The 22,435-nt window shown below is 45.4% G+C and overlaps 1 protein-coding gene across 4 annotated transcripts in view; it reads right to left on the minus strand.

The window, feature by feature from the left end:
- Nucleotides 1-6,765: 6,765 nt before the first annotated feature.
- The window catches only part of Tmco3 (transmembrane and coiled-coil domains 3), a 35,759-nt gene continuing 20,089 nt past the window's right edge, over nucleotides 6,766-22,435 (minus strand). For 3 of the 4 annotated variants that reach the window (XM_041673613.1, XM_041673614.1, XM_041673615.1), the window contains 6 exons: nucleotides 17,819-17,939; nucleotides 15,615-15,810; nucleotides 10,971-11,121; nucleotides 10,310-10,389; nucleotides 8,212-8,361; nucleotides 6,766-7,402 (listed from right to left, as the gene is read on the minus strand). In XM_041673613.1, the coding sequence (XP_041529547.1) occupies nucleotides 7,289-7,402; nucleotides 8,212-8,361; nucleotides 10,310-10,389; nucleotides 10,971-11,121; nucleotides 15,615-15,810; nucleotides 17,819-17,939 (812 nt within the window). In that variant the 3' untranslated portion in view covers nucleotides 6,766-7,288. The remainder of the gene's footprint in view (nucleotides 7,403-8,211; nucleotides 8,362-10,309; nucleotides 10,390-10,970; nucleotides 11,122-15,614; nucleotides 15,811-17,818; nucleotides 17,940-22,435) is intronic. The other variant, XM_041673616.1, reaches the window with a different exon arrangement.

Raw genomic sequence — 22,435 nt, forward strand, 5'->3', positions numbered from 1 at the left:
TCTCTCCAGCCCCCAACTATAGAGCTCTTGATTGACAAGTTTTGATTTGTTTTTCTTTCAGAACTTGAGATATGCCAACTTGCGGCCTTCTGTTCGCTATGTTCTAATGAGATGCCAAGCCCATGAAGGTTACTAGTTGGGGACAAATCACTTCTCTCTTGATGATTTAAATATTATCTATTTGCTTTTGTCTTTCGAGTTTACGCTATATGGAGTTCCTTGAGTTTCGGGCATTTGTAGCATATAGATTCATGGCTTTCATCAAATAATGACTATTTGAAATTTATCCTGGGTGTACAAAAGATAGCCCTGTCATTGACGAATGGATAAACAAAATGGGATATATGTACATATAGACTACATTCAGCCACATAAAGTAATGGGTTCTCACACATGCTACACTAGGAATGGAACTTAAAAACATTATACGGTAAAATAAGCCAGACAAGCATTGTGAGTCTACCAGCATAGGCTAGCATAGGTAAAGGCAGGGTAGCTACCAGCACTGTTGGTAATAAGAAGCATGTAGTCACTCCTTGTAATCGCAGAGTTTCTGTTTGCAATGACGACAATGTTTTAGGGACAGATGATAGTAATGTTCATGCAACGTTGTAAATCAACACTAGGAATTTGTACGCTTAAAATGATAAGCTTCAGCACAGTGCACGGTGATAGCGCATGCCTTTAGTCTCAGGACCCGAGAGGCAGAGGCAGACAGATCTCTGTGAGTTTGAGGCCAGCCCGGTCTACAAAGCAAGTTCCAGGACAGCCAGGGCTACACAGAGAAACCTATCTCAAAAACCAAAAGGAGAGAGAGAGAGAGAGAGAGAGAGAGAGAGAGAGGGAGAGAGAGAGAGAAAGAGAGAGAGAAATATGGATATTTTATGATTCAACCTCTTCTTTACAGCATAAATCAGGAAATCCTAAACAGTGCAGAAGACAAGAAAAAGGGGTGGGCAATATGGCTTAGTGGGTAAAAATGTTACCATGCACAAGCCTAACTCCATGAGTTCAATCCCCAGAACCCCAAAAGCCAGACGCAGCGACCTGTGTCTGTAATCCCAGCACTCCAGCAGTGAGATGGGGCAGGAAGAAACAGGAAAATCACCGAGAAGCTCACAGGCAGGCTCATCTCGGTAGAAAGGGTGAGAGCAATGGAAACAACCAGGGAGACCCTGGCTTACCACAGTGGAAGGAGCGAACAACTTCCTGGAGGTGTCTTCTGACCCCCACCTGCACACCCTGCACCCTGGCATGCCACGGTCTCACTCCCGGGTCTGCCATGCACCCACACCAACACGGTGGGGACAGCCTACCAAAAGCATTTCAAAAGGCAAGGAAAAAGGGGTACACTCATCCATTGCTGGTGGGAATGCAAACTTGTACAATCACTTTGGAAAGCAGTGTGGCGGTTTCTCAGGAAATTCGGGATCAACTTACCCCTGGACCCAGCAATAGCACTCTTGGGAATATACCCAAGAGAAGCCTTATCATACAACAAAAGTATATGCTCTACGATGTTCATAGCAGCATTATTTGTAATAGCCAGAACCTGGAAACAACCTAGATGCCCTTCAATGGAAGAATGGATGAAGAAAGTATGGAATATATACATATTAGAATACTACTCAGCAGTAAAAAACAAGAGCTTCTTGAATTTTGCATGCAAATGGATGGAAATAGAAAACACTATCCTGAGTGAGGTAAGCCAGACCCAAAAAGAGGAACATGGGATGTACTCACTCATATTTGGTTTCTAGCCATAAACAAAGGACATTGAGCCTATAATTAGTGATCCTAGAGAAGCTAAATAAGGAGAACCCAAAGAAAAACATATAGGCATCCTCTTGAATATTAACCTTCATCAGGCGATGAAAGGAGACAGAGACAGAGACCCACATTGGAGCACCGGACATAAATCTCAAGGTCCAAATCAGGAGCAGAAGGAGAGAGAGCACGAGCAAGGAACTCAGGACCTCAAGGGGTGCACCCACACACTGAGACAATGGGGATGTTCTATTGGGAACTCACCAAAGCCAGCTGGCCTGGGTCTGAAAAAGCCTGGGATAAAACCGGACTCTCTGAACATAACGGACAATGAGGACTACTGAGAACTCAAGAACAATGGCAATGGGTTTCTGATCCTACTGCACGTACTGGCTTTGTAGGAGCCTAGGCAGTATGGATGCTCAACTTACTAGACCTGGATGGAGGTGGGGGTTCCTTGGACTTCCCACAGGGCAGGGAACCCTGATTGCTCTTCAGGCTGAGGAGGGAGGGGGACTTGATTAGGGGAGGGGAGGGAAATGGGAGGCGGTGGCGAGGAAGAGACAGAAATCTTTAATAAATAAATTAATTAATTAATTAATTAATTTAAAAAAAAGGCAAGGAAAAGAACCTGAAAGGCACACATGTTGCCTAGGAAGACTTATTGATCCTCAGATGATGATTGCACATCATGTGGGAAATCAAGAAATTTATTGCAGTTTTTTTTTTTCTTTTTACAGTAGATTTAGCAGTGTCTGTGGATACAAGATGCATCCAGGCAGCCAGAGCACAACTCTGGTGGGAGCACTTGCCAAGCATACATGAGCCCCTGGGCTCCTACCCTGCTGTAACGAATTAACATATAAATAAATACCTTCATCTCTACATAACAATAATCTACTGGAAGCATATTTTAAGTATAGTTTATAATAATGAAAAAGGAATCTCATTAAAATTAGTTCAGATTTGCAAAATTCCATCGATTCAAAAAATATGAAACATTGTTTTGAAAAAGTCAAAATCAAAATCTGAATAGAAATCACACTGATGGATTTGGAGACTCAATGTTGTGAAGTTGGCCATCATCCTTAAACTATCCTATAGGTTCCATGGTGTCTCAATAGAGTCTCAGCATTTTTTGCTAAAACTTGCCAATCTGTTCAAACTTTTGTTTTGTGAGAGTGATTTCTTCACTTGATATCATTTAAAGTTCTCTTAGGTATTTCTGCAATTGATGATTTTTAATTTTTTTAGTAACGCATGCTCCATTCTCTAGATGCAGCACAGATTATCTTAGGTATTTCTGCAATTGATGATTTTTAATTTTTTAGTAACGCATGCTCCATTCTCTAGATGCAGCACAGATTATCTTAGGTATTTCTGCAATTGATGGTTTTTAATTTTTTAGTAACGCATGCTCCATTCTCTAAAGGCAGCACAGATTATTGACTCACTGCAGGTTCTGGGCTGAGTTTGGGCCGTTATGAAAATCTGCTATAAAGCACCATTCGCAGATTGTTCTGTGAACACAGTCCTCAGTGCACGTGGGTAACTGTGACAACTGCTGGGTTGGATGGTGACTTGACTTGGCTTTAGCACAAACTCCAAACCTTCTTTGGAAGGAAGTTAAGTCCTTTTTTGTGAATATTTGGTACAAATGATAGCTGGGTCAGAGAGAATACAGATGACAAGGACACCATACTATGGGGAAGGGACTGCAAGATGAGGCTTCAAGATTAGATTTTCTCCTAACAAGCAAACATAAATGTATTTCAGACCTGATAATTGGGTCAAATGCATGCTTGAAGAGTTGAAAATAGAAATCACTGTTCTACTTGACACCTATCCTGGGCAGCAACCAGCGAGGTCATGTTTATATAGTCTCACAGGTAAAAACCACTGCAGGAAAATGTCAAGCAAATAACTAAATAAATAAGAAATTCTTATATTGTGCGCTCACTGTTTTTTTGTATTGTGAGAGATGTGAAGGGAATGAGGAGCAGGAAACTAGGCTCAGGTGAACTTCCAGATCAATTTGTTCCTCTGTGCATATGTGTGTGCGCATGCTTGAGTGCGTCTGTGCGTGCATGTGTGTGTGCGTGCATGTGTGTGTGCGTGCTGGGGTCCGGGGAACCCACCCAAAACTATCTATTTGGAAATGTTGGAAATGTCCCAAGAATGGAGACAATGTCATCCAACCCTGAGATTTAGCTCCCACAGTGCAGTCCCTTGCACTTTTTGAGTCAAACAGACCAATGGTCACTTGGGTGAAATGAGCAATGAAGTGAAAGCTGACAACCTTGCGGGATCACTATGATCTCCATGGTACTAAGTGAGCACTGGCTGAGATACAGCCAGAGCTGCGGGGCTAGAGCTGGCTTGGTTGCTGCCAGTCACAGAAACTGACCCTTTTCAGTGAACCACCACTTTCAGGCTGCCCACCATGCTCTGTGACGAGTTGACACCTACCTCGTCGACCTCTTAACTCTGTAATGTAACTATAGTCTACCTTTCAAGAGCACATTATTGGGAAAAAGAGTTCCCAATACATGTTCAGCACCATCAGGATAGGAGAATTTTAAATCAGATGCTCTCCAAAGTGTTCAGTTGGGACATCCTGTGCCCATTGTCCTGCTTCTCTGTGACATCATCACACAGTAAATCCCCTTAGGTGACGGATCCGTCCCTCACTTCCACTTCTTCTCGTGTAGAGTAGTATCCTTTCTATCCTCCAAAAACAGGGACCTGCCCAGTCTAGCCAGGTAGGAGAAATCCCTGAATGTTGTGCCTTGTGTTTGTCTCTCCAGGCCAGAGTCCTCCTCCCTACCTAGAGGAGCTGCAGCCCCATCTGTCATCCCCCCCCCCCCAGAACATGGAGTCCTTTCTGAGGGGTCATGTCATCTCCAGACCCCACGGACACGGTAGGAATGTGCCTACAGCCCTCTTCTTTCCCCTACATTCCATTCTGAAGTCAGCTCCTCCCAGACCTTTCTACACACACCTCTCTTCCCTTCGTCTTCTTAGCGGGGTCTCCAAGTGCTCCAAGAGCCTTGGATTTTCTAGAACCAACTTCAAGAAGGCCAGTGAGCCAGCTCCATCCCTTCAGCTAATCAAGGGCTGCCCCAGTGGGTGACAGGAAGAGATTTCCCACTCTGAATCCATGCAGCCCTGTCTTGATCAGTGTGTAGCATGTAGACTATGCCAAGGTGATGAAGGCTAGGGGAGCCAAACATAATGTCCTCCCCTACCACCACCCCATCTCCTGGAAACGTAGGCTCTTGGATGCATGCGCCCCCACATCTGTAACTGGAGGACTTGGATGCATGTGGCCCCACACCTGTAACTGGAGGTCTTGGACACATGCACCCCCATACCTGCAACTGGAGGACTTGGATGCATGCGCCCCCACACCTATAGCTGGAGGACATGCACCCCCGTACCTGCAACTGGAGGACTTGAATGTATGCGCCCCCACACCTGTAGCTAGAGGAGCAGTGTTTGCCACAGCAAAGCCCACGGATGCATTTTCTTCTGAAGCACTGAGGCCTGGCAGCTGATGACCAAGCTCTTGGAAGACAGTGAGGATGACCTCTCTGTTCTCTCTTCTGGACCTCTGGCACTGCCCCTTCCCAGTCAGTCTCTCCAAGCAACCTTTGCCTTCTTCAGATGTCACAAAACGTTCTAGTCACTTGTACCAGCTACTGCACCTGCTTGCTCCTTTAGCACATCCTAAGCACACGGGGTGGGGGTGGATTCAGCAATCTGATGCCACTTAGAAAGAAAAGCAACACTGTTTTCTAAAATCCCCTGTTTATATTGGTTGCCACTTGGAGAAGATGCAGTCTACTTCAACTGACTTTAAAGGTTTAATTTATGTTGCTATAATCCACAATATGCATACGTAATACATAATCACACCTAATAGTCTGTCCCTCTACCTCAGAGTATGACAGTCTATTCATCCTGATCTTAGAACCAGTATTTATGGAGAAATTCTTGTTACAAAGTAACAGCTGTGTTCTACAGTATACATATATATTTGTAACTAAGAAAATATATGCAAGTGAAAATTGAAGTACCTAGTATGTGTGAATGGTTCTGTACCCAAAGTTCAGGTGTTAACAAGCTTAATCCCTAATACAGTGTTGGGAGGTGGGATCCAGGGAAGTTTCAATCAGGGAGGACCCACCCTCCAGGCTGGATTAATTACAATATAAAGTTCTGGGAGTGGGCTCTCTCTCTGCTACCCGTCCCTCCTTGAAATCCCCTATGCAGCATGTAACCCCAGGGAACCCTCCCAGAGGGGACAAAGCCTTCCTCCCTTGATCCTGTGCTTCCTAGCACCTAAAACTAAGAGTCCAAGTTACAGTTCTGGAGAGACTGCCAGCCACGGGCCTGTGCTACAGTCATGGAGAGGCTGAATAGCCCCTTAGGGAAGCTCTGGCCAGGGCCAGGTCTTCATGTCTAGGGCACCTGACAACTAAAATATGCTAGTCAAATTCCAAAGTTGGAACTTAAACATTTTTTAATGCACTCGTTTGGTCTTTAAGAACTATATGGTGACATATGTTTAAAAAAAAATGTCTGATGGGGCCAGAGAGATGGCTCAGTAGTTAAGAGCATTTGTTGCTCTTGTAGAGGACCCTGGTTCTATTCCCAGCACCCACACAGTGGCTCACAATCATCCATAACTCTAGTTCCACGGTATCTAACCCCCTTCTTCTGACCTCCTCAGGCATCAGGACACACATGGTGCACATGCATTCATACAAATAACATACATTCATGCAGCAAACACTCATACACATAAGCAAGTCTAAAATTAAAAAACATTGGCTAGGTTTTGTGCAATAATTAGTTCAATACAAAAATATAACTTAAAAATGAGATTCTTAGTAAGTTTCAAATAATTATGCCCTGATCATAAATAGTTTTTATTTAAGGATGCATATTCTTATGATTCAAAATCAAATGTTTTAAAGGTAAAACTAATAAAAATCAGCATGAAAATGTTTTATTTAAAATAGTTACAGGTGACAGGAAAGCAGCAAGCCTTTAAAGATCAAAAGTAAGCATCTAAGCTCAAAATAAAATCTCCTATCACCATTATGCTCAATAACAAACATTTGACCAACAGATTATCATTGTACAATAAATAAAAAAGTCTTTCTAATTCTTCTTTACCAAAAACTCATGGGCTGATGAATTAACAATAGGAAGTTAATAATCTTCATTTTTTAAAAAAAGGCACATCCAGGCAAACAGTTCAGGTGATTGTAAAATGCAGTGTTAAAACTCTGTACATAACTGACTGACGGCAAATAAATTACTCCGGAGAAACACGACGGGAGAGGTTTTGAATGCAAGCAAACACGAGGACACTGGCTCTTCCTTGCTGCTGCTGCTGCTGCTGTCTCTGATGGAAGGCTGGCAAGAGGGAGCAGCAACAGACCATCTCAGGACTCACAACCCCCCAAGGAGGACCCCGCCCCACAGTCCAGTCCCTCATCATCTGGCGCTGTCAGAGGCTTGACCTCCTCTCTGGTCTTGGCACACACTTTGTAATGGCCGCTTTCCACAGCACCGGGGCAAGTAGGAGGCTAAGTGTGGTCACGCTTAGAATAAGGAGGTACACCTGCAACAGATCAATGGGCACAGTCACGGGGGTTCCGGAAGGTGACTACAGGACGCTCTGTGGTTTCAGAGGGCACACTGAGTAGCACATGGTCCCACTGAGTGGCAGAGCTTACCCATCTTTACAGAAAGAGGAAGTAGTGCGGGGTGGTGGTGGGGGGGAGGACATTTGCAGTGGAAACAACTGGGATTTAACCACTGATGGAACGCTGTGATGAGGTCTCGTAAATTCCAGGGTAGCAGCCTGGTTTCTTTGCTAGCCTGAAGGTGACCACGCTCTTCCCATGGTGCAGCCCTGTGTCAGCTTCAGTGATGCCTCATTCAGTGGACAGGCCTCTACCATGGCCCTTACACTGCCACCTCCTCACACTCCTTACACAGGGACAACCACTGGTCTCTAGATGCTCTGCAGGCTTCTTGTGCTTCCCTGGGAGCTTCTATTGTAGGCTCCAGATAACATCCCACTTCTCCTCAGCCTGCTAATTATAATTACTGTAAAAGACAATGACATCACTTCCTGGCCTTTGGGCTAAGATCAAGCCGAAAAGATGACAGCAGGGATTAACTAGCTATTTTCACCTAAGAATTTCAACACCTTAAACCAGAAGGAAGCAGCCAGGTCCAGCTTCCTTCCAGGCCAGCTCAGTGCCCACTGAGAGCATGCTGCTGTCCCAGAGGCCTGGTGTGCCTGGACTCCCAAGTCAGCACAGTGGGAGTCGGGGAGTGTTCACTCTTTGCTAGAAATGCTTGCACTGAAGCATTCGATGTGCTCCACAGGACTGTCATGCCTGTGAACTTACTGACTCTCACCTCTCTCGAGATGATGCCCGCTCTCCGTGCTCGACTCCCCAGAACGAAGGAGAACTCGCTGACCTGTGCCAGTCCTGCTGATACAATCCACTTGATGTACTGGCTGCTCCGTGGCAAGATGAGAGACAAGACCAGCACTGCCAACACAAACTGTAAGAATGGCTTATCACATCACTATTCACGACCAAAGGCAGACAAAATGACTCTCATAAACCAGAACCGAGATGGAGAACATCAGTGGCTACCATTGTTTCTAGCCACAAATCAAGTAGGAAAGTGCACGCAGCAGCATGTTAAATAATCAGATATAGCACAATTAATAAAAACCCAGACACAGAAATTGGGGTTCAACCTGAAGGTCAGAAAAGCAAAACAGCCAGCCACTGGCTCTTTCCTCTATTTCAGTCTGAAATGGCGATCCTGCCTCCAGGGATTTCAGAATGAGACTGTGTGTGAGAGCTGTCTCTTCCCGTCTTATATTCCTCTCTAGGGCTGGGATTAAAGATGTGTACCACTACAGCCCAGTTTCTGATGTGGGATGTCCTTCTGCATATGTATTGCTTTTATTGATTAATGAATAAAGTTGCTTTGGCCTATGGCAGAGCAGAATATAGCCAGAATGGAAGGGATATATAGAGAGAGTAGGTGGAGTCGAGGAGACACCATATAGTGATGCGGGAGGTCCTTCTGTTTGTATGTTGCTTTTATTGGTTAATGAATAAAGAACTGCTTTGAGCCTATGGCAGGGAAGAACAGAACGAGGCAGGGAAAGCTAGGCTGTATGCTGGGAGGAAGAAGGGTAGAGTCAGGGAGAAGCCATGGCACAGCCGCTGGAGACAGATGTGCTGAAACTTTGCTGGTAGGCCACGAACTCGTGATGATGCACAGATTATGGAGATGTATTAAGATGTAAGAGTTAGCCATAAGAAGCTAGAACTAATGGGCCAAGCAATGATTTAATTAATACAGTTTCTGTGTGATTATTTTGGGGCTAAGCTATCAGGGCGGCCGGAAACCAAAAAGCAGCCTCCTCCTACTACAATGTAGCTGCCAAAGGAGGCAGATGCCATGTAGCAGATCAATAAACAAGAGGTGACAAACCACGAGCCTCATGGTAAAATATAAAATAATAAAAATGCGTTAATTTGAGATGTAAGAGTTAGTTAATAAGAAGCCTGAGCTAATAGGCCAAACAGTGTTGTAATTAATATGGTTTCTATGTGATTATTTAGGTCTTGGCCACCTGGAAACAAATGAGCAGTCTCCACTTACAGGTTTCTGTGGCAAACTAGTGTGGCTAGTGGGATTAAAGGTGTGTGTCACCACTGCCTGGTCCGTAAGGCTGATCAGTGTGGCTGTTTTACTCTCTGAACTTCAGGCAAACTTTATTTATTAAAATACAAAAGAAATATCGCTATAGCCAGAAGGCACTAAATAAATAGAAACTGTCTTAAATCCATATAGAAAAAGAAGGCAAAATAAAAAGTTTGGATTCAGTGATAGAAAATAAGCCTTCCCCCATCAAACTGAATCAACAGCATTAAATAGTAAGCACTCAAGACAGAGGTTCATTCCATATATGAGAAAAGCCTGGAAGTGGCAGGCAGTTCAGAACTAGCAACTTGCCAAATACTGCTAAACAGGCAGTCACATTGTGACTTAGACACCAGTTCAGGTCATACAGTAATTTGTGGTCATGAGGATGGTCATTTAGCAGTGCCCATTGGATTTCCTGTATGCTGAAACACACCTCCATCAGGAAGGAGACAATGGCGGCTCCTCAGACTTAACCACAACAAGCCTGTTGACCCAGAAAGATGCTCCCCAACCTGGCTTCTGCTAATTCCCAACACCTCAATTCTGAAACAACACATCATCCTACCATCTAAACCACTGGTCCAGACCTGCCTCCTTGGGCCTGCCAAGGGCGTGGGTGGGAGTGTCTCTGGGAGCCACAAGTGTCACTGGGGCTCTGCAGGACTTAGGCAGTGACTGGCTGGAAACGAGGGCCAATGGGAAGTGTTCTACTGTGTAGTGAGCAACAGAGCAGTGTGGACTTCACCAGCTCTGAGTGCTAAGAGCCAGCCTCACTTCATACCTTCATGACGACCACAGACAGGGTGAGGAACACCAGCACAGTCAACTCATAGATCACAAAGGTGGGGAAGACATGGAGCCCTGTGGGAGACAGAGACAGAGACTTCAGAGCAGGCTCCAGCCATCTCTCGACTACAAGTCTACAACTCTGTCTTACTCGTTAAGCTTGCTCTTACAGAAGACTTAACTGAAACTCAAGTCCTTCTGAGTGCTTTGGCAAAACCCTCTCCCTCTTCTGGGGAAAGAAAGAGGCCCAGCAGCCCTCCTCCATTGGGCCACACCTGCAGAGAATGCACGAAACTCCCAGGTCGGCACAGGACCCAGCACTCCTTCTGGACTAGGGACTAGCGCACACACAGCTTGAGTGTGTGCACAGCAGCCACAGGAAGGGTCAGGAAATGTCCCACAACTACACAGTCTTTGTCATTCCTCACTTGGCTCACACAGGAAGAAACCAGGGAACAGGCCTTGCCCTAGGTACCTCCCATCGCACTGATGAAACCTGACGAACAACCAGCTAATTCTTGACCTTTTTTTTTTTTGTCCATTTTCCCTATTTTAAAGTAAGTCTTTCCTCAGACTCTAGAAAAGCATATTTATATACAGCCATACAAACGGGTCTCACATGAGTATCAAAGGAATTGCAGCATTGAGAGGAATACCTATGGATGCGAAGAAAATGATGGCCAGGAAGTCTCGGATAGGCTCGATGTAAGCCACGATCTCCTCTGTGACCATGTGCCCCTGAGAAGAGACCAGTGCTCCAGCCAGGAAGCAGCCAAGCTCCATAGAGACGTCCAGCAGCTCTGTGACCTGAGGATGAAGGACTCAGCTTCATTAAGGAACACACGCACTGCCCAGTCTGCTCACTGCCAGAGACTGCTCACAGCCTGACACTCTTCAACCCAATACAAAAACCACAGTGCACACCAAGAATGGCTAGTATCCAAGTGCCACCCAGAGACGCAGGTTCCTATATGCAGCTCCAGGAGGGCCCATGAGTGGCCAGAGATACCTTACACAAGAGACTAACATTGGTTGAATTAACCACACTTGGGGAGAAAAAAAATAATATTTTAAACAGTCACTTATGTAGACCACTGTAATATTTTTAAATAAGGGTATTTTCCAATCTTTATTTCAGTTCTAAATTTTTAAAATTTTATATGCATTGGTGGTCTGCCTGCATGTCTGTCTGTGTGAGAGTGTTGGGTACCCTGGAACTATTAGAGACAGCTGTAAGCTGCCATGTGGGTGTTGGGAATTGAATCCTGGTCCTTTGGAAGAGCAGCCAGTGCTTCTAACTGCTAAGCCATCTCTCCAGCCACGCCAACCTTTATTTTGAATAATTGTTGTACATTTTTTATCTGCATCAGGAAAGAGTCAGACTTTAGCACTAAAACGATTCCTGTAACTGACCTCAAACCTCATAGTAGGCGGACAATCACCAGCAGGTGACGACATTGACAGAGTACAGAGAAAGCTCCCACCAGTGCAGAGAAGATGAGAAGGTCAGACGGAATGGATGGTCATCACAGACCAGTTCTTTAACCTTGCCCTGTTACACACAGAGCTCAAGACTGGCTTCTGGGACATCCCCAACAGAACAACCACAAAGATACTTTAAAACTATAGGAAATAGCAACAGTCCAATACAAAACATTTTTTTAAAAGAAGTACCACTTACAATGACATCAAAAACACCATTAAACATCAAGACACAGGTTCACAAAATGGCCGAACCTTTGTGCCCAACACAAGATGCCACTGGGGTACTAGAAGATCCCAACAGTGAGAATGCAAACACTCTGCACCAGGAAAATGTCAATATCCCCTCAAATAATAGACAGATTTAGGAATGCTGGTGAGACTTAACGCATGCATGAAAGATGAAGGCCAGACCTGAAAACTTACAAGGAAGTGGAAGAAATCACAAATAAAGCTACGATTATCCTGATACAGAACCAAAGTTGGGTCAGGATGCTACTGGATGCCAAGCTACAAAACAGTGTGAGAGCAGTCACGGATTAACAGGTGAGCAGTAGCAAATCAAAGTAACACCCCACCCTTGCATAAGCACTTTGCATGAGCAAAGGAAATGTACACATCAACCAATAGAAACACACACAACTATGTACATATACATAGATAGTATACATACACTATCCACTTGTATTTACAAAAGCGCACACGTACACACGTATACCTCATACAAAGGTACAAGAATAAATTCAAACACTTGCACATACAAATACACAACACAGCTACTTGGATTCTGGCAAGGCTACCCTACAAAGCAATGGTCAAAGATTCTTTTATACCCGTGAGAAACCTCATACCACAGACTGAACTCATACCCCAGGTGGACTGTAGATCCAAAGGAGAAAAGCGGAGCAACGACACTTGCAGAAGACACTACAGAACATCTTCATGAGCCCAGAGTAGCAAACATCTACACATCCATACAGAAAACAGCAGGTGCTAGCTATAAAGAAAACACTTGCTTGTTGGGTTATATTGAAATTAAGAACCTCAGTTTATTAAAAACTGCCATTAAGAGCAAGCCAGGATCAGAACACATTAGCAAACATGGACGTGACACAGAACACTGTGCAACCATATGGACACAAGCGCTGGCACATTCTACACATGGACCTGAAGGCATCAGGCCGGAAGAAGCCAGATGATAACAGCCACGTGGTGTCTGATCCAGTTTATATAAACATGCCAAGAAGCAGCAGCCGGTCCACAGTGACGGACAGTGGACCAGTGCTGATAGGGATGGGGAAGCAGCAAGTCCACTGACAAGCGGCGATAATGGCACAGTACTGAAGCATTCTGGGAACCACCAAATCACACAGTAAGATGTTTAAATGTGAAGGTTATGTTACATATATTTCATAGCTGCTTTTTTATTGAGACAAAAAAACCTAACAAAAATATTTTTAAAGTCTACAAATGAATAAGAAAATTACTGGTTCCATAGAGAAACAAGCAGACCACACTGAGGCATATCCCAGAGCGCACCCCAGGTGTCTTGCATCACGTAAAAGGAGAGCTGACTCAGCAGCTCCGAGGAAAACGGAGTCAGAGCCCACTGCATATGTGTACGCAAACACACAAAACAGAAACGCTAAGGTCAAACACAGACAACACCAAGTGTGAGGAGGGTGTGGACGAACCCGGCTCCCATCAGTCTCAATGTCACAGATTAGGCTTTGGACAGAGAGGACAGCAGGGAAAGTGACCAGCAATTAAAGAAATGAAATCCAGGAGTAAAACCGTGGGGATAACAAACAGCAGCTCGCTCGCATCACCACTAACTGCAGCAGCAGCAGCGACAAGCACTGTGGGAGCATCTGATGTGCAAAAGGCCAGCACGTCCTAACACCTAGCACTGACAGTGGGTGCCCAACAAAGGCTGTGGAGTGAATAGAGGAAGAAACCAAGGAGGGCCGGGGACAGTCACTCTGGCTGCTGTATCCCTGGGGAAGGCAACACTGACCCCACAGACAAGACAACTTTGCTGGCGGTTACTTTCAAAAAGAAAATAGTCTGGAATAGGCAAAGCAGGGGAAATTTTAAATAAGTAACATTCATGAAATAATTATAGTTATCATGAGCAGAAGCAAATGTGTGCTTCCCACACATAAAGAAAGAATTTGCTAATTTACTTTCTAAAACACTGAAACCTTTAATCTCAGGACAGATTCGGTGGAAGAGGAACAGTTAGGTTCCTCAGGGCAGTGTCCTGTCTGGCTCAGTGGTGTGGCCAGGCTACCTGCCAGCCTTTCCCAACCCCTAGCACTCACTTCCTTCCTTAATTTCTGAAACTGCTATTTAATGAGTACTATACAAACGGATTCACTCAGCCATATACAGCCTTTGAAGAATGGCTCCTTCGCTCTGCATGGCTCCCTGGGCTTTGTGGGGACAACAGTTTTACTGTAGGACAGCATTACCTGCTATGGATAGGCCATAGTTTCTCCTTGTTTATTTAGTGCATGCATGTTGATGTGTGTGCATGTGCACTTATGGAGGTCAGAGGTCAACTTCAGGTGCTTATCCAACCACACTCCCTCTTGCTTTGCTTTTATGTATTCATTTTTGGAGACAGGGTGTGTCACTGAAGTTCAAGCTTAGCTGTTCAGCTAGACTGCATGGCAAGCAAACCCAGGGACACTTCTGCCCCTGCCCCTGCCCCTGCCCCTGCCCCTGCCCCTGCCCCACAATACCTCACTTGTGGATTACAGGACCTTGTCACTGCCTGGGTTTTGCAGTGGGTCTGGGGACCCAAGCTCAGGACCTCTTGCTTTCAAGGCCAACACTTTAACAACAGAACCGTCTCCCCGGCCCTATAGACCACAGCATCTTACTACTCACCCTGAAGAACAATCACACTGGATTTGGCCGTGAACATTCATGAGTTTCTGAGTGAACGTCCACCTTCACTTTTCTGGGGTAAGTGCCAGGTTGCACGGCTGCTGAGCAACACGGTGGAGGTGTGTGGCAATTCCGCCTTGCTATTTAAGCTACTTAAGGATGCCCCTGACCTTCCCCCACTCTCTCAAGAGAAGTCTACTTTCTAACACAAATCTGGTTTGTCTTACTTTATTTTTAAGTCTTTTTTTAAAATATGTATTTATTTATTTATTATGTATAGTGTTCTGCTTGCATGTATACCCGCGGACCAGAAGAGGGAACCAGATCTCTCATTACAGATGGTTGTGAGCCACCATGTGGGTGCTGGGAATTGAACTCAGGTCCTCTGGAAGAGCAGTCAGTGCTCTTAACCCCTGAGCCATCTCTCCAGCCCCACATTTTCACTTCTTTTATTTTCTAAGATGACATTATTTCCCTCCTTGCTTCCTTCTAAGCCCTCTTATACCCGTCCCCTTGCTCTCTTTCAAATGCATACATGGACCTGTTTGAAAGTCCTCTTTATGGCAACAGAAGTCATACCATTAACTAGCTCATCTCACCAGAAAAAAATGAAAAATGGTTTGAAACTTGATCTGCTATTTTGAATGCAAAGCTGTGTGAAGCTTAGGATAGTTATGTGTTTCTGTGCCTTTTCATGAATACACGTCTGTTTTTAAAAAATGTAAACCCTGTCTCGAAACACAAACAAAATAAATGCAGCACTCACAAATCATATTTCTCCAAAGTGGTTGGTAATGATCAAAGGTTCAGTAGGATAAACTGTGTGTGTGAGATAAACATTCCGAGTGTCAATGCTTTAACCGCTTCTCCAGTGAGACAGACCGCACACAGGGCCACAGGAACTACAGATACTTGAGGATTACCGTCAGCATCAGAAAGATGAAAGCAGACACTCCTAGGATCAGGATTTCTTTGTTCCCTTTGCTCTCCACGTGCAGTTTTCGGTAGTACGGGCCTATGAGGTAAGTCTTTATGATCAGACATAAAAGGAAAATGGCAGCCAGCGAAAAGAGGGCCTGTCCAATCAGAAACAGGATCCGCAGCGCTTCCATGATAACGCTAGAAAGAAAAGAGAGAGATGGCATTTCACCTCCAAATATAGTCCTTTAAGGTCTATAAATCATCTGAAAATATTTTCTTTAACATGTTACAAGGTAAATAACTGAATCATACACAGTTTGTTTTTAAATGCTAAAATACAATCTATATATTACATTAACTTAGAAAATTAAGTCATATGCCTCAAATGTGGATTGTTTTGGGATCTCTGCTTTAGAGTCAATAAGTTTGGTTTTGTTGTTGTTTTGTTGAGACAGGGTTTCTCTGTGTAGCTTTGGAGCCTGTCCTGGAACTCACTTCTTGACTAGGCTGGCCTTGAACTCACAGAGATCCGCAGGCCTCTGCCTCCCAAGTGCTGGAATTAAAGGCATGTGCCACCACTGCTCGGCTGAGAAATAAGTTTTTTAGGAAGTTTAAGAGAACACCAGAACTGGGGAGACACCAGTGGATGAAAGCATTTGCTCCACAAACATGAAGATCTGAGCTCAAATACTTGACACCCATTTTAAAAAAAAAAGGCCAGGTGTGGTCATGCACGCTTTTAATCCTTTTAATCAAGAAGCAGAGGCAGGTAGATCTCTGGGAGTTTGAGGCCAGCCTGGTCTACATAGCAAATTCCAGGTAAGCCAAAGCTACACAGTAAGACCCTGTCTCAAACAGTAACAGCAACCAAAAAGAGCTGAGTATGGCCACATGCATGCTCAAAACCCCTGTGCTGTGGGGGTCGGAAATGGGGGAGCCTGGGGCTTGCTGGTGCCAGTTTAGCACCAGATTCAGTGAGAGGCCTTGCCTGAAGGGAATGAGGCAGAGTCATAAAGCGGGACACCTGATATCCTCCTCAGCATGCACGCCCCATGAGTACACTGCACACACACACACACACACACACACACACACACACACACCATAAGCATACATTCATGTACACACATACACATATACACACACCATACACAGATGCACACATTCACAAACATGCACACACACACATGCATACACATTATCCACATACATTCATGTAGAGCCCCCCACATACACACCATACATAGATGCACACATGTACACACATGCACACACACACAGTCTCAACTGACAGCTTTTGGTCTCTGGAGATGCTATATAATAAAGCTAGAGTCAGAAGGACTCTACATGTCTACAGGAGATAAGCACAGTTTATAAGAGTCAGTTAGAGTGTGTCTACTCTCTGTCTTTCTCTCCACCTTCCTAATTCTGTAGGGCTCCCTATATTTTTCATCTGTGCTTATATTCTTTCTGCCATTCCTGGAGGCCAGCTGGACTTGTAACATAACCAAAGGTTTTTTTGGTCAAGTTAATTTTTAGTTGACTTTTCCTTTCATACGGACCAAGCAAGGGCTGAGTAGGCTTGGGCTGTTTGTGGGGAAGAATGAAAAGAATGAAGGACACAGCAGTTGATATCCACCCAACGTCTCTTCTACATCACCACAGGGCATGGCACACATGCAAAGACATATGTCTATGCATTTATCTATGTACATCTATGTATATAGATCACTGCTTTCCCAAGGCTACCCTGGACATGTACACCTACTGACTCACTAAAGCCTCCGATTGCCTTAGAACAGGTGAGTTACCATTCCACTCCATAACCACAGAGGGGAGCAGTGAGGTTGTGTAATCTTCCAGTCCAGGAGCTGGTAGACAACAAAGCCAGGATCAGCCTGGTGGTGTCACCACAGGCTATGCTCAGAGACACATATGACATGAGTTAGAGACCACACTGGGAAAGGTATTGTGTAGCTTTTTTGTTTTGTTTTGTTTTTTGACACAGGGTTTCTCTGTGTTGCCATGGCTATCCAGGAACGCCCTCAGTAGACCAGCTGGCCTCGAACTCAGAGATCAGAGATCTGCCTGCCTCTGCCTCCCAAGTGCTGGGATTAAAGGGTTGCACCATCACCACCTGGTCTTGTGGAACATTTTTATAAACAAACAACTTTAAGTTAGACAAGCACATGATACGGATGCTTACTTGGAAGATGTGCTGGCTCCGGCCTGGATGAGTGTGGGCATGACAGCAATGAAGAGCCCCAGCTGCACGTCCTGCATCACCAGCATGCCAAGCAGCACTGTGCTGTAGTCAATGTCACCTGCTGGTGAGACAGCTACTCAGAACCAAGGCTTAGTGACGCAGTGCCCAGTCCAAACCAAGGCCCTGGGGGACTGTGACTGCACACATGTCTGTCAACCCGAATCCAGTCTCCAGAGCCTATGGCAAGGGGGGAGGGGAGCTGCCTCCACAAAGTTGCTGTCTGAGCTCCACAAGCACACCACGGCACATGCTCATACACCCGCACAATAGTAAAGTTAAAGCAAGAAATATCACAGGACTTAACATATTTTCAAAATAATTCACAAAATCTTCAGAACTTAAGTAAAAACGACTTTCAAGTCTCTTTGGAGCAGTAGGTGGGGCACACTTGTAGGCCTAACTACTGCAAGGCCGAGGCAGAAGGACCCTGTTAGCACAAGAGTTTGGGGCCATCCTGAGCAACATAATTACGAGGCCTATCTCAAGAAAAACCTTAAAAGGGTTATAACTTTTAAAATCAATGTTTGCTCTCAAAGACTTTTTTTTTACTAGTTTTGCTTGAGATGGGTATGGGCAGTTTTCACTATGTTGCCCAGCCTGGCTCGTAGGCTCAAACAATCCTCCTGCCCCAGTCTTCCAGGTAGCTGGCACTACAAGTGTACACCATTGCCCTAAAAACATTTTATAAAGAAAATCACCAAAATACCTGATTTCTATGGCTTGCTATTAATATAATTATAGCAAAATGCCATTACCAAAAGACACTGTGGCAAACAAGACGACATGCTTGGATAATGGGAACAGGAGCTCTCTGTCCTTACCCTCAGCCCCTAACAAGCCAGACTCAGCCCTTCAGGTGGCAGGTTCCCACATTCTGCAAACCACCAGAGCAAGTCCCTCCCCCTCCACCTCCCCTGGCATGTCCTTCTACAGGAAGGGGCTCTTCCTAAACACGCAGTAAAGCAGAACTACAGATTGCATTTCCACCTTAGCGGTTACCTCTTGTTCTTATAAGCAATTGCAAAACCTGTGGATGGAGCAAAACAGAGCGGCACAGGATGCGCAGTGGCATTTTCCCAGCTGCTGCTGCTGTCGCAAGCCCTCCCCTCTCCACCCCCGGTTCATCATTCAGATGTCTCCTTGGGCTGCTGGGGTGAAAGTTCTTGTTTCCAAACCTGACATTGGATCAACACAGACATGCGCTGCATCTCTGCGTCTCCTCTGATCCTAAGACTAGCTCCGATTGGTTTCACAGTTTCCCAGTGACTATGCTACTGATGGCATTGTCTGGTCTATGATTGAACACTTACATTATTAGTGATTTTTGTTATTGAAAGTAACGCTGTCTTTAATATTCTTTTATAAGACTCTTTTAGGGCATATAGTTAGAAAGAGAATTTTCTCTTTTGAAATCATTCTCCAAAGACATTGGGTCCACTTAGAGTGCAGAGGCTCCTGAGACTCGACATTCTATCAAGGCTAGTTAAAGTCGACATACAGCAGGAAGACAGCGAGTCTGAGGGCAGCCTGGGCTACATTTTGAGATGCTGTCTCAAAACAAAACAAGAGCAGAACAGCACCTCCTCCTCCACTCAAAAGGACAATGGGAAATGGCACCGTGGTGGTATTAGCATGTCTCTCTAGGGTGCTCACAAGAAGCAGAATCTTTGTAATTATTCACCCGGGTGTCTGCTCCCACAAGGCGTGTTCTGATAATTTCCCGTGGGCAGCAATTTGTAGGGCCTTACAGAGGTTCCTGCTCTGGGTCCAGGGATGCTTACATTGTTGTCAACCTGACAGGGGTCGAGAGCCACCTGAGGGACACCTGCTAGGCACACCTGTAAGGAGACTATTTAGATGAGGCTAGTCTCTTGCCAAGCCTGTGAAGATTATCTTGAAGAGGTGGAGGCGGGACCGACTCCAAATGTGGGCGGAGCCATTTCTCAGGTTGGGTCCTACACTGCCAACAGGACAAAGGGAACTGAGCTGGCGCATTCATTGCACCATTGCACTTTTTTCCTTACTGCAGACAAACCAGTTATATCAAGTTCCTGATACCTCGACTCCCCAAAACCGTGAGTGAAAATAAACCCTTCCTTGCCTGGGTTGCTTTTGTCAGGGTTATTTCCACCACAGCAACAAGGAGGGTAACTAAAACAAACTATTTTGCAGAGTGAGCCAAAGTTGTCCCTGGCCTGTGCTCATTTATTATTTATTTGGGGTTTTGCAACAGGGTTCCTCTGTGTAGCCCTGGCTGTCATGGAACTCACTCTGTAGACCAGGCTGGCCTTGAACTCACAGAGATCCACCTGCCTCTGCCTCCCGAGTGCTGACATTAAAGGTGTGCACTGCCATGCCCAGTCTATGTTTTACTGTGCTCACAGCTCTCTCTCATTGTCTTCCTTTGGGGTCAGCGTTTTTTACTTTAGGGAGTGGACACTACGGTCTTGGGTCTCTGGACTATGGTCTCTCTCCCCTTCAGTAGCTCTCAAGCTCCGCCCCTCATGTGCTGCTGCTGAGTCATGTGAGCTTGCTTTTTCCAGGTCAGGGAAGGGCTCTGGTTCCATCCTTTCCAACAGGGCAGCTTTTCTCATCAGTGACTCCCCAATTCCTCCAACGTACCTGGAGCACCTGGGCCGGCTGTTCAGTTCCACGAGTGCTTGTGGCAAGGCTCTACTACCTTGTCACAGCCACAGGGAGTCCTGTCATCTGGAGGGCTCTTCACTCAATAGTTTTCAAATGTATTTATTATGTTTACTTTATGTGTGTGAGTGGTTTGCCTGTGTATATGTATCTGTGCCCTGTGCACACAGCACCCTAGGAAGCCTGAAGAGGTCACTGGATCCCCTGGAACTGAAGCTAAAGAGAAGGGCATGTATGAGCTGCTATGTAGGTGCTGAGAACCGAATCGCAGTCCTCTGCTAGAACAGCAGATGCTCTTACTCACTGAACCATCTCCCCAGCCTCTCCTCACTCAGTCCTCAAGGGCCATTCCGGCCTCTTGGCCTCTAATGAATCTGAAGTTGCTGTGAGTTTACAAATTCAAGGAGAAATAACATCTCATAGATTAGGCCTTTTTATCCATGACCACAGACAAATTCCCTGATTAATCTTCAGGAATGCTGCAGTATGTTTTTTTCTTACTCAAGGGTAGCACACACCTTTTGAGAGATTCCCCAAATTTCTTTTATATTATATTACTACTATACATTAAAACAGAAGAAGAAAAAGAAGAAGAAGAAGAGGAAGAAGAAGAAGAAGAAGAAGAAGAAGAAGAAGAAGAAGAAGAAGACGACGAAGAAGAAGAAGATGACGACGACGACAAGATCTTTAGCCCAGGACATGGCTGAAAATGATCTTGAACTTGTGATCCCCCTGCCTCTCCCACCCAAGTGCAGGGATTACAGGCCCAATCGACTCTGCCTGGTTCACGCAGTACTGGGGATTGAACCCAAGTCCTCATGCATTCTAGGTGAGTGCTCTACCAATGGAGCTCTATTCCCAGTCACGGCCTCTCTTCCTCCATCACATCTCATGACAGTGCAGGGGCACCACCTTCCTAACACGATAAACTATAAACTGCTTGCCATAGTCTACAGTCCTCTTATCAGCATCCCTGCCAAAGGAACCAACAGCAGCACGTCCTTTGACCTTTCCTATGGTTTTGGTGTGACCTTTGTGAATTTTAAAATGAAGCAAAACCAGCCTCCTTGCTAAGCAGTCCCCAGTAGTCCAGGTCTGAAAAATCTCATGCTCCTCACTGTTTCCCTGGCATGCTCCCCAGCCCTCTGGACCCTCTACTCTTGTTATCCTATAGTGTGGGATAGGACGATGTCACCAGCCCTGCCCTTGGTCACATCTCTGCATCTGTGACCTGTTCTCCCAGGTGCTCTGTCTTTTGACATGACCTCATGGTACAGAGAAGGCACGTGCTATTGGGCCACTTGTCTATTCCGTTGAGTGTTGAGACCTCCTTGAACTAGAGATGACATGACTAGGGCAAACTTCAATTTTCCCATTCAGTTTTAGAGACGTACTTCAAACCCAAGCTTCCTGTCTTCCTCCAGGTCTGGAAAACCACCAGCCACTTTCTGCAACTTCTCCTACACACAGGTCAGACTTTCCATCTCTTCTGCATCTAAAGGTTTCTTGCCTGTTCTAAGCTTTTGGAATGTGATCTAATTACAGACGTGACCTTTGTTTAGGTTCTCAGGCACTCGATCGTGCCGGTATGGTCTAGTGAATACTCTTGTGAAGGAGGGACTCACGGACAGAGGCTGACAGCTGTCCTTTCTGGAAGCAGAGTTCTTCACATGCAGGCCACCAGTCAGAAGACACTTCGTACTTCATTGCTTGCCCCGCCTTCTCTGCCTGTGTCCCTAGCTCTGTATCCCAGTGATACCTGGGATGAAATCCACAGGGATACTGGACCTGTCTGCTGGATCCCCACTGATGTGGCCACTACAGTAGTGACAACAAGATGCGTCGCCCGAGAAAATGTCACACCCATACCCCATGAGCCCACAGGTCTCACAGGATCTGCAGTTTTCTCTTTCA

This window comes from Microtus oregoni, unplaced genomic scaffold, assembly GCF_018167655.1.
Source record: "Microtus oregoni isolate MIOR12 unplaced genomic scaffold, Mior012 000024F_ref0000369, whole genome shotgun sequence".
NCBI lineage: Eukaryota > Metazoa > Chordata > Mammalia > Rodentia > Cricetidae > Microtus > Microtus oregoni.